General features: G+C 42.2%; 1 protein-coding gene across 1 annotated transcript; it reads right to left on the bottom strand.

Annotated features, from left to right (window-relative positions):
* Nucleotides 1-315: 315 nt before the first annotated feature.
* On the bottom strand, nucleotides 316-11519 carry naaladl1 (N-acetylated alpha-linked acidic dipeptidase like 1). The gene is made up of 19 exons (XM_056420071.1): nucleotides 10694-11519; nucleotides 10125-10297; nucleotides 8610-8731; nucleotides 7423-7542; nucleotides 7042-7234; nucleotides 6746-6839; nucleotides 6544-6648; nucleotides 6181-6266; nucleotides 5957-6076; nucleotides 5789-5874; nucleotides 5435-5498; nucleotides 5085-5152; nucleotides 4870-4961; nucleotides 4338-4431; nucleotides 3689-3770; nucleotides 3305-3478; nucleotides 2923-3010; nucleotides 2719-2811; nucleotides 316-1541 (listed from the first exon to the last, which is right to left on the bottom strand). The coding sequence occupies exons 1-19, from the start codon at nucleotides 10891-10893 to the stop codon at nucleotides 1364-1366; spliced, it is 2232 nt and encodes a 743-aa protein (XP_056276046.1). The 5' UTR covers nucleotides 10894-11519; the 3' UTR covers nucleotides 316-1363.
* Nucleotides 11520-12276: the final 757 nt, after the last annotated feature.

Raw genomic sequence — 12276 nt, 5'->3', positions numbered from 1 at the left:
ATCTCTTCCGAGGTGGGATGTGCTGGAGGTCGTTTGTCAAAAGGGGCCCTTCACGTGTGTGTGGGTCGGAGAAAGGCCATGTGTGTGTGTGTGTGTGTGTGTGTGAGTGTGTGAGGGCGTGAGAGGGGTCATTGAGGGCCCCAAGTGTCTAAAGGAGAATAATGCCCACATCTGGACCCTTCCTTATCTATCGGTCCGGTGAGGTAAATGTCTCTGTTCCCTTCCCCTGCTCTGAGAGTATAGAGAGCTCTTTGTATGTGATCACCTCCGGAATGTGTGGGTGCGGAGGAGGGGAGCTCACAAAACCTCACCAAGTGTCACTGTTATCTTTCTTTAGATCAGTCAGGCGCCAGAGTGCTCTGCTGGAGATTTTAACTTCCATTCAGTGTTTTCCATCTTACACATAATATTTATGCAAACAATACTAGGCTGTGCTAAGCTAAAATATATATTCTTTACAACTATCTCTCATCTTAACGTTTACATTTCCTGGCGGGTTTATCCTCTTCTTCAACATTCTCCCTCGACCTCTTTCTAGATCTGCCTTGACGTGGATCCTTCTCCTCCTGCTCCTCGTCAGTCTCTTCTACTTCGCATCTGTTAGTCTTTCTGGTACTTTTTCTGAATGGACCAGGCAGAGGATTTTCTTCAGGAACTTCAGCGTTGTTGCTGTTATCTATACTGTCATCGTCACTCTCAGCGTCACCGTAAATAACTCCATTGAGGAGTTATTTACGATCACATAATACCAACATTGTTCTTGTCAACACCCTATACATGTTAATTATGAATACATGGGTATTTGCCATAAGATAACTTTTCAGACATCACCAAAAATGTAAGCGCTGGTCATTAAAGTTGTAAAGAAACCAAAGACTGCTTTTTTTCCTTTTATAAATACATGACAAGATTATGGATTGTACTGTGTTTTATTGTGGTGGATAATGTCTCATGTCATTCGCAATCATTGTTTCAATTATATTGGCTTTTTCTCAATTATTGTTTTTGTTGTACTTCCTGCTGTTCACACGATGTGGAAAGTCTTAGTATCTGCAGGGAAAACAGGTACTTTAAATCTGTAGTGTAAGCTAATTTGAACAGTTGGTGTGCACATAAAAATAAAGTACGACTGCATTTACGGCTCATCTGAAGTGAAGAGCTGTAATATAAAAACATGCATCATTCTAATCCCGTGACAAAGATGGAAGACACCATTCATGTCGCTGTTTGACAATGAGCTTTGCTCACTTTATATCATCCATGCTCTGGTCATGGCCAAGCTCATTGGCTGCAGGTCCCTGTCTTTACAAAAACTAAAAATTCCCATAGCGAGGACAGTCCCTTAGTCTTTCCTCCTCTTCGTCTAGATGACATCAACCAGTGTGTGGGCAGCGCCCTCGATGGCCTGGCTCAGGACTGACAGGTGGTGGTGCACTTTGGCCCAGGCGCTGGATTCTCCTGATGACTCCGCGCTGGCATAGGCATCAGCCAGACCCGGGAAGGTTGGCTGGCCGGCACTAGTTGAGGCCCAAATAACATGCCTGGAAATGAAGAATGATAAAACAAGAATAGTCAACTGAACAATGGAAGTGTGCCGAGTCCCAACGAGGTGGTTATTTGCACCAATTGTCCCTAAAGTGGTATGAGAGGAGCGTAGGAGAAGGTCACGGGGGGGGGGGGGGAAAGGCTAGTAGAGAGGCCGCGCTCTGCAATCCCTGCAAACAATGCAGCATTTGTAATAAATAAAACTCATAAGTTTATTGCAAGGGAAAAATGCTTTCTTTAGCCACAGCCATTTGAGCATGTTCACAATAAGAATGCCTTTTACCAGGGTAATTAAGAATAAGCAGTGGGCCCTTATTCCTGCTACTGTCATATATACCTTGTGGCCATCAACTACACTGCAAACTACACATGGCAGCTTCTTTAGATTTCGAATGCAGCACCAGAAAGCAACATGCACTCCTTTGGGCTTTTAGACCCCGTTTACACGATGGGTAAACGCATATATTTTCATGCGTTTTGGCCTTTCATTTACACAAAAACGGAGGTTTTATCACGGAAAACGATAATTTCTAAAAACTCCGACCAAAGTGGAGATTTCTGAAAACTCAGTTTTTGTGTTTGCGTGTGAACAAGGTCAAACGGAGTTTTAGGTTGTCAAACGTCACAGTATGCGACTAAAAATGCTTCACGTCATGTGAGCGTCCTGTTTACAGTTAGTTTGCTTAGGTGCGCCCGAGTTATTTCCTCCTTGACACGAGAATACTCCTCGGAGGTCTCGGACGGGTACTGTTCTAAGAACAATGCCAACATATCCCTATATTTAGTTTGGCATGATTCCCAATCCACATTATCGAGTGCTTTATTTGCCTTATAATCTAAGGCGACTCGAAGCAGCAGCTCCACTTCGCTGTCTGTCCATACAAATGAACCTCGCGCCATATTTACTCTCTAAAGGAAAAGGAAGTTGATCGTGTTTTTCGTAGTTGTTGTTGGTTTTGAGAATTCTGATTGGTTTGCATGTCTTTATCCTTCTCGTTACACTGCCAACTACAGGTTTGGCATAGTTAGGATGGCGCCCGGGGGCGTATTTATGCGGGTTCATATAAACAGAAACTTTTTTGAAAACGATCTTGTGTGTACAACGTTATTTTTGAAAACGGAGGGGCAGAAATATTTGTTTCTGTAAATATGGCCTGACACATCCTCGTTTACCTGAATGCATATTTATCTGGGAAGGCCAGCGGGTCCAAGAAGGCTCGGTCCAGCAGCATGAGCTGGTCATTGATCCTTCTGACCGCCAGAGGTCTAAGAGAAGAGAGACACTCAGAGTGAGAGAGAGAGAGAGAGGGGTTGGCCCATCATTCGTTTCTATGTTTACGGCAAAGGAGATAAAAACATATCTGTTTGTATTCTTACGTTTCATTTGCCAGGTCGGACCTGTGAATCACCCGGTCCAAATGGGTAGCCGCACTGCGAAAGCTGGCCACTGCGTGTTTGAGTGGTTCTGAAACACAGATCAGCTTGTGACTTCACCCTCTTTAATCCTCTGTGACTGAGAAACTGCTGCTGCTGCCGTTTGCTCTGTTCTCAAGTGCAGCCTGCGGATACTTTCCATTAGCACTTCCGTCTTTATGTTTTTCCTCACAAATAGACCATTTTGGTTCACGTCAGAGACATTGCCAACCTCAGGTCAAACACTTGGAGGCAATGCAGTAAGCTAGATGATTGTGGCAGTGACCGTGGCTCCATTAGAAATACTGACGGCTCTGTGGTGCATCTTTAACGGTCCTGTGCTTACCCATGGAGACGCCCTTAGCTTGCAGATTGGGCTGATATAGGGTGACTGCTGTGTTGAGGTAGTCCTCCAGAGTCTCTGCGTAGTCACTGCAGTTTAATGGCAACACCAGGCTGTCAGCCAGCCGGATCAGGACGTTTCCTGCCATCCTGGCAATGGCCTGGTGACTGACGAATCCTGAGAGGAGGAAGTGGAGCATGAGATGTTAGACAAGATCAATTGTTTTGCCGGCTTTCCAGATGTCAAATTTGACAACATAAGATTTAAAAACTGAGTAGAAACAGTTTGGCTGAGAAATGTTGAATATGCAAAATGTGTGCATGTCATAACATAAACTAACGGATTATTTAGTTCTGAATAAGAACGGAGGGCGACATCACTGCTCACCAGGATCAATGAACTTTGAAGCGTAGTCAAACGTGTCGTATGCCGTGTGGTACGCTGGGTATATCCGAGCATTCGTTTTACTCTGTATGAAGACAAATAACCAGAGATAGTTGACAGGGAGGAGGATTGGGTCTTTGAACCAATGAATAGTTCAATTCATGTCAGCAGAAAATGAATAGACACAGCTTTCTGACATTAGAATTGTTACCATACAAGGTATTACATCCTGTTCTGTTTGAATTCTTTCCAATCTTCAGTGATTATTTTCTGTCTTACTTTTGTATACTCACCTCTATGGTTTCAGAAATCTTTACTTCTTACCCTCGTGCGTTTTCTTTCATCAAGCTTCCTCCACGTAGTATTTATTCATTGTGCTCATGTTTGTGGCCAGTTTATCTTAGCGCTATGTGAATAAAGTTTACCAGTATTCAACACTGTTACTGTATTTGTGGACCTAGTTTTTTTTAAGGCTTTTGATAAATTCGCCTGTTTATACGAAACACCCGAGCCCTGTCTTAAGTTACACTTTTTCATTCACTGCCTTGTGTACCGAGTCTGCTCATTTGTCCTGATACAAGGTTTCTACAACCCACACACAACACTGACACAAATCTATTGCAGTAAGTCAAAGGCAGCGAGTCTTGCATACCTTGTCGTATGTGTACGAGATGTCCATGGAAGTGATTCCCAGGTAATGGACAAAAGCAGCGTAATCACTCCCTGCTCCTGACAAGTATCCCACCCTGTCAAAGAAAGACAAAAAACATCTTGTATTGAGTGCATGAGAGACCTGAGATTTCCATGGGGTACATACGATATACTTGAATAATGGTCAATCTGCATTGTGGCTGGGAATGCATGCTCCTTTTCAGCTGCGAACAAGCAGATCCACACATTTACACCTGTGCAGTGATACTATAACTTTGTTGGCCAATCACAGGCTTAATTACCGCAGATTAGTTCACTAGCTCCCTACTGAAAAGCATTGTGATGGTCAAGGTGGTTCAAGTTTCTCAATCACTCTGATACAGGATATTAACCCGCTAACCGTATTGCTTCAAATGTCCAATCACAAGTCAAAACCTATCCACTAAAGATTATGGATAAAGCTCCTTCGACTAGAACAACAACAGGCGACATCCAAGGTGTGGGAAAATTAGAGAAGTGTAACTGTTCTTTACTTGGGAATGGGTCCGTGGGCCGAGCTCGTCCTGTTGGCATATCGAATCCAGTTGTCGTACACAGATGTGGAGTCCAGTCCAGGTGCATAGACCTGTAGGGAACAAACGTACTTTAATGTGACAGATTCCTGATGGTGTTTGTTCAATTGTTCCGTTTTCATTTTCAAGAAAGAAACTAACGAACATGAACAGTTTTTTTGTTTTTAAGCGCTCACTTGTTTCGCAGCTTTGAAGATGACGTTCTGAAGTGACGGCATCCCAGAAGCCCTGAGAGTGGCGTTGGCTGCAGAGAGGAAGATGAATGTCTTCATGCATTTAACATTTTTTACCATCAAATAATCCTCCACGTCTGTCAATTAGCTTCAAGACCAAACCTATGAAAACTAAGGGCTGAAAAATCAATCAATCAAAATTGTAAATTAACTAATTGTTTTGAGGACATTTTGCATTATTTTTCTTACCATAATGGCTGCATGTGTTCAGGTGAAACCAAGGATGAATACTCTAACAAGGAATTCAATATTTTCTTATTTACTCCTGACAGAGTGCAGCAGGAGCTTCTTACCAAAAACAGCTATGTCCACATTGATGTAAGCAACAGTTCGCTCACTGAGCTTTGTGAAGTATTGCTGGAGAAAAGACAAGAACAAGGTCATATGTCTCACTGTACATAAGCTTACTAGCAACCCTTAACGCAAATCTAAATCATGGAATAACAGTACATTGAATGAAACAGTTGAACAAATAAAGAGTAAACAACTCAGAAAAATTACTTTTATTAGGAATGCCCATCTAAAGTGCGCTACATTAGCCACCATTAGCTACCGTTCATACCAGGCCAAGAAAGGTTGATCAGCAAAACTCCTGAATGTTATATTGCTCGTGAACACATGAACATATTCCTTGGTGGATTAATCACCTCTGTGTATTCTGCAGACCCAAGAAGGCCAAACTCCTCCGCTCCCCAGCTCCCAAAGATAATGGACCTGCGAGGCCTCCATTTGCCTAAAATGAAGAGAGATTACAATTGTATCCGGCAATATAAACAAAATAATTAGTCTTCCATTCAGCTACGACTGCAACTCACCCTGCTTCACCATCATGCCCAGCACTCTGGTTAATTCCAGCATAACCGACGTCCCACTGCTCGGGTCGATGGCACCGTGGACCCAACTGTCCCTGTGGTTCCCATAGATCACATACCTGTCTGTGGAGACACACGCACGGACACTCACACAAATACGCAGAGGAATTATAATGTGCAAATAGATGTTATAAAATGGATATTTTGGACTTGGTCAGCAGTCTGACCTGGCTCAACACTCCCTCTGATAACTCCCATCACATTGGACGAGTTCTTCAACTCTTCATAGTTGAAGATGTCCAGTTTCACGTCACTGGAAAAATTCAGATGCAACAAGCAACAAGAAATTTAAACAAAATAATATTCCACAGCAACATCGCTGCGTCATTAATAGGAGATTCGATGAGGAAAACTAATTATTTCATTGAAAAAGCCTATATTTGTCACCCTTTGCCTTAGCAGAAATGTGAATTAAAAATTAACTGTTTGATGATATTTATTTTATAATTTAAACGGGTTAACTGCTTAATAATGCTGCAAGAGCAACTTTAAATGCAGCTAATGCCTGCATGTGTCGGGCAGTTGAATACCTGTTGTTGAAAATAGATGTTGGTTTGAACCCTGGACCGCCAACGTTGTAGGTACAGTTGAACGCTCCCTGCCATGAAACGAGAGCTGCTGTTCCACCTAGCTCACTGAAAGGATCAATGGAACCACAAGCCAGAATTCATTCATAACCAAACCCATTTGGGAATGTATTAATCCGACAAGCAGACGTGTCTCATCACAAACCAGATTAGCCTGTAGGCATCCTCAAATCCGATTGGTTGAATTGGAATAGGAGGAATCCCAGTGATGTCCTCGACTGGAATTCTGTAGGTTTCCTCTGCAAAAGATTTTGAAGAAGAATGTATTGGAAGATTCAATTTAAATGACCAGATTAGATCTTTGTTGGGCTCTTGGAAGCTGTTGTAAAAGTCCCTCCCTGGATTGTATTGGAGTCGAAGTGCAGCAGTAGAAGAAACGCACAATAAAAAAAGAAAAACACTATTGTGTAGCCTACCATTTTTACACAAGTCACTGGTTACCTTTGGCAGCCAGGTAGGGTGTGAGCATGTCTCCATATTGAGTGTTAAATGAACCTCTCTCCACACCAGACGGCGGCATGTACCAGGAGTGAGGATACGTCTCATTGCTGTCCGACATGAGACCATCATTGATGTCCAAAGGGTCTGAGTAGACAAGCACACCAATGATTCCATAGGGTGCTGCATTGATGGCCTGAATGAGACACATGACATTTGATTAACAATGCGATTCATTAGTTTACTTTACACCCAATAAACTTATTTTAACCACCATTTCCACCTGGAAGCATTGCTATCATATTTTATACTGATACGGAGCTTTGGTCTCTGCCTATCTTTATAAAACACAGCCAAACATTAAAAGGATAAGAAGTCCCTCACTTTAGCAGCTCTTCCTTCTCCTCCATATCTGGTGATTGCGATGGTTCCTCTCAGGTCCAGTGTCTCGTTCAACATCTGGTAGTCGCTTGGTTTCCCCTGGTTGGCGTACACCAGTTTCCCCTAAAACCATCAGAAAAACAACGATAATTGCCCAATAGATGCAACACACACACGATGGGTTCCTCTTGGCTTATCAAAGTGTAATGTTATCAGTTCTTGACATGCAAAGTGTTTTAGCTTTGATGATGCCATATATATTAAGAAATGCAGTTTAGTGGCACTTGTAAAATCATATCTGACCTCGATTTAAAAAGTTGAACAGGTCAAAAACAATTATTCCAACAGTTTTTTTTCTCCTGTGCTTTACTCTTTCCCTTTTTACAGTTTCGAAATATCTGAACTGAACCTTCCCCCACGCTCCAGATCTACATTTGTTGCACCACCACTTAACTGGGATGTTTTACATCAGAATAAATGTCTCATCATTTCTTCTGTCAGAGGGAATGTGACAATCATGTGATTTTTACAGCATCTGTAAATTACTCCCACGAAATTATGTAGTTTAAGTGGAAACCCCATAAACACATGTATGGTTGTATCTGACCACCCATCTGTTCACCCATATACTTCATCTGTGAAACTACTGTACTTTTCTTCGGTCACTATATTGCATTACGTGGCCTCCATATGGCATACAGATTAAGTGCTGCAGATGTGGTTTCCAAGACAAAAGTTGTCACCTTAATTATTTTTTTCCTTACAATACTACATTGAGCAAAGGGTGGAAATCATCAAGTGGTGTCAAAGTTAATTCCCAGAGGGAACTAGATTTACTATCCTGAGTGAGTTCTGCAGACTGAAATAAAATGACTTGACAACAGGACCCCCAGGCAGCATTCCATTGAATACATTCATTCTAGGAGATCGGCGCATCAGCATAAAAACAATAAAAACTCAAACTCTTGAATCATTTGTAAGTGAAATGATATCTTTATATGGGTATTTTCATGATTTACATGTGTACTACATACTAGGACATTGTCAGCTCTGCTTGGTGCTAACAAGGGGCATGTTAATAATAATATAATAATGACAGCTACTTTAGACATACTGAAGGATTAAGGATCAGGAGACTATTAGGGATCTTGAAACACAGAATTTCAGATGTGCAGTGTGAAGCTTTTTACCTTTGGCTGTCCAGCAGGGGAGTATGCAGCGTATGGTTGCACAACCTCAGGGTCATCTTGGTCCGAAGTATAACTTTTCTCTTTCTCTCTCGCAGTGTACAGCACGGCATCAGAGGAGCTCACTGGAATGAACAGTGAAACTCAGCAGGACACTGAATTATAACTAACTTCCTCAATGTTCGCAGTAATCAGCGAATCACAATCACCTGTGTCTGTAATCAGCTGTGTGTGCAGTGATGGTAACACTTCTGGCTCTCGACGAAGGCGGTCGCACTTTTCGCACTCTCTTTTCTCCCCTCCCTCTCCCTGACCTTCCCTCCCTGCTTGGCTTCTCGTCCATGTCTTGTCTGTCTCTATACTTGAGAGACTCTTCCGCATCGCCTTGAACTAAAACCATGGACGAATCAACTGGTCCTTAAACGCACTGACACCATCTTCTCGACGAGAAGCTCGGTCTGGGGAACCTGCCTGTCCTGCTGGGACGAATGTTGATACACGATGGATACGATGGGCGGCGGGCGGGTCTTGTGCCAGCACCACTCTCCGTGGAGGACGTCATAAGAACTTTGATACAGAACTTTGATTACAGGATTTCTGTTTGGCGCTGCCCTGGCTTATCGGAAAATTAAGGAAACGTGAAACGTTAAGAGCTCCCTAAGGCATGCCCGATGATTGACGACAGAGTTGTGCTTTGGCACTAAATTAACAGAATGACAACATCGTGAGCTCTGCAAATGAAGGATCGATTTGAAATCCTATTGGCAAACGGGAGGAAATTGGAGGAATAGTGGGTGCGAAAAAACTGAATTGCAGCTACTGGAAGACCAAACAATCCCAATCTTATCTGCTTCGGCCCTCTACAGACGGGCCCAAGGACGTCACTGGAACAAGAACTCCCCCCAAGATCACTGAAGCGAGACTCTATCATTCCCTTCCCCTATCACACAGACACCTGTGGTTGTCTTTCTCCCAGGACCTTTCAAGGCTATCTCCATGGCAACGACCATCTTGCGGACTGAGAACTTTGTCTGTTGTGGCCTGGGGGAGGACGAGAACACCAGAACACACACGAACTTTCAATAATACTGATTCCCCCTCCCATTCCCGCCCGCCCTCCCCCCCCAGTGTGACCCAGGGCCGTGCAGGCGCTGCTGAGTTGGCGCCACCGGCTGGCTGCTTGTCGGTGCTGGTTACCTTCTGCCCCAATGGATGGGCTTAGATCACCCATTTGTTGGATTACCTCCCTCCCCTTCCTACTCTTATGTCTAAATGTAAATGCTTATGCTGGTGTGTTTTTTTGCTCCCTGTACCCCTCTCTCGGGTCGGGGTGTTGGTGTTTTTTCTCGCCTTCTTCTTCCCTCATGTTATGCTGTAATCTTTCATCCACCCTTTCTTGTAATTTCGATGCTTTTGTACCTGTACTCTGGCAAACGACAAATAAATATATCAATCAATCAATCAATCAATCAAAGGTAAGAGGAGGAAACTGGTAGCGGTGATGTTCCAATGACTCACCTACGGTGACCTTGTTGGGTTTCTTGGGGTCAGGGAAAGACAGGTAGACCATGTACTCCTCTCTCCAGGCCTGGTCCAGACCCGTTTTGGGGTCCTGCCATCTCTTCAGCATTAACTGTACTGTCTGCTCGTCTCCAGCTGTGGTGGCCATATGGGGCACTTTGGTCAGCTCCCTGTGGAGGTGGATGAGGATAAAGAAAGGTCCTGTAGTGTATTTAGGATGATTCACTCTCTGTAACCTAAAAGGACCTTGAACAATGTCAAGTGGAACAACATGTCACTTGATCCCTTTGGGAAACCACAAAGGGATCAAGTGACATGTTGTTCCCCAAGAAACTTTTTGGAAATATTGCTAACGTGTTGTATCCGGGGAGAAGCTTCACGATGCTGAATGAATCCCATGACCTTTCAGTTTTAACGTTTAACACGAAAACCAAATACAAGAGCTGCTTGAATATAGGTTGGATTATTTTGTATTAACCGCCTCTTTTTGTTTCTTGTCTTTTTTCTCTCTTTTTTCGACACAATTCGTATCAACATGATCTAAATGTGATCCTTCGCCAACTCACCGGAGGTTTTCCTGAATCTCGATGTTGTCCACTTCAGACAGAAACTTTTCAATGAGGCTCTCGTCCACATCCTTCGCCACCTCATTCACCCAGGACGGCGCGGAGCCGTTGCCCTTAGTGATGCCATAGTGGCCGATTAGGATACCCGCGGTCAGGACGGCAGCGCCATACAGAATCCCAATCAACACTTGCTTTATCATTCTCCCAACGTGGAATTGGATCTTTAAAGAAAATAGCCGTCCTTTCTATTTGAGCCCGAATCTTGTGCCAGACAGTGAGCTTTCTCCAAAGTTCAGGAATGATGTGGTGTTGCTTATGTAATAGAAAATCCTCGCTTCAAACTCCCAAATGATCACTGCAACACCAGATCAGCTGCTGAGGTGACCGACCATAAGAAAGCTTGTAAAGGTTACTCATTGATGTTTACATACGGGATGGGCTTTATCCCTGTGGGTGTGTGTGTAAGTATTCTGTGTGTGTGCAATTTCAATTATAATTGATATGCATTGTTTTGTGTTTGAAAAAAATCCTCACAAGTTTCTTTAATGAGATTATGATTTGAAAAGTGATCGTACAGGATCAACAACTTGACATGTTTTAACAAAGCTAATTGGTTTATATTTCACTGAATTCATTACTAAACACCAGATTTAATTATAGATTTCTCCAATTTCATTATCTCGTCTTAGCTGCTCTCCACTATATATTTATCCACTTAAATATAACAAAGTAACTTCGCACAATCAACAAAAACACACCGTTCAAACAAAACTTGGTGAACAATACAATTATGTCAGTGCTTAAATTAAAATGCATCACAACAACATCAACTTGTTTAAATGTATAACTGTCTTATGCGCCTATAAATAATAAACTAAGATGATTGAGTTGCTTAAATTCTCCATGGATCTTGTGAGTTTAAAGACATAATAGTACATCAGTTTTATTCTACCACATAAACATACTCTTTGTATGGGTGGCATATGACTTACTCTTTCTAGTTCAATATTCAACTTCTGTGACAATAACACACATATGATCATATGTATGAAATTGAATGGTTAAACATAGACAAAATATATCCAATTTGATAGTTTCTTTTAATGTTAGAGCATTATGTAAATAATTAATGATGATCATCAGTAAAGTTGACTATATGATTGTTAATGTAAGATGTTAGTTGTATTATGATAGTAGGAAAAGAAGTGTCCCACATTCTGCCTCTTTATGCATTTTTTTATTGAGATAATGATAAGATAAGACAGACACTGATTTGTTAAATAAGCCACGACCCGGTCACACGCCTGATGGTGATAAGACAATCGTGTTCCACCGCAACGGTGAGAAATAACAATCAAGAAGCCTTCAGGGAGCTGCATCCTAGCAAACAAGCTACTGGTTACATGTTTCAGAATGTAAAAATAAAGAAAAAATTAGATTTTGAATCAAGGTTAAACAGACTAAAGGCTAAATGTTGTTATTTACATTATGTTGACTGCTAATCTATTTAATTCACATTCTTCTGTACATTTATTACTAACTGGTTATTTACAATACATTTTTTATCCTTCAATACAAGTTCC

Source organism: Pseudoliparis swirei, chromosome 7 (genome assembly GCF_029220125.1).
Source record: "Pseudoliparis swirei isolate HS2019 ecotype Mariana Trench chromosome 7, NWPU_hadal_v1, whole genome shotgun sequence".
Taxonomy (NCBI): Eukaryota; Metazoa; Chordata; class Actinopteri; order Perciformes; family Liparidae; genus Pseudoliparis; species Pseudoliparis swirei.
This window is presented reverse-complemented; position numbering and strand designations above follow the sequence as displayed.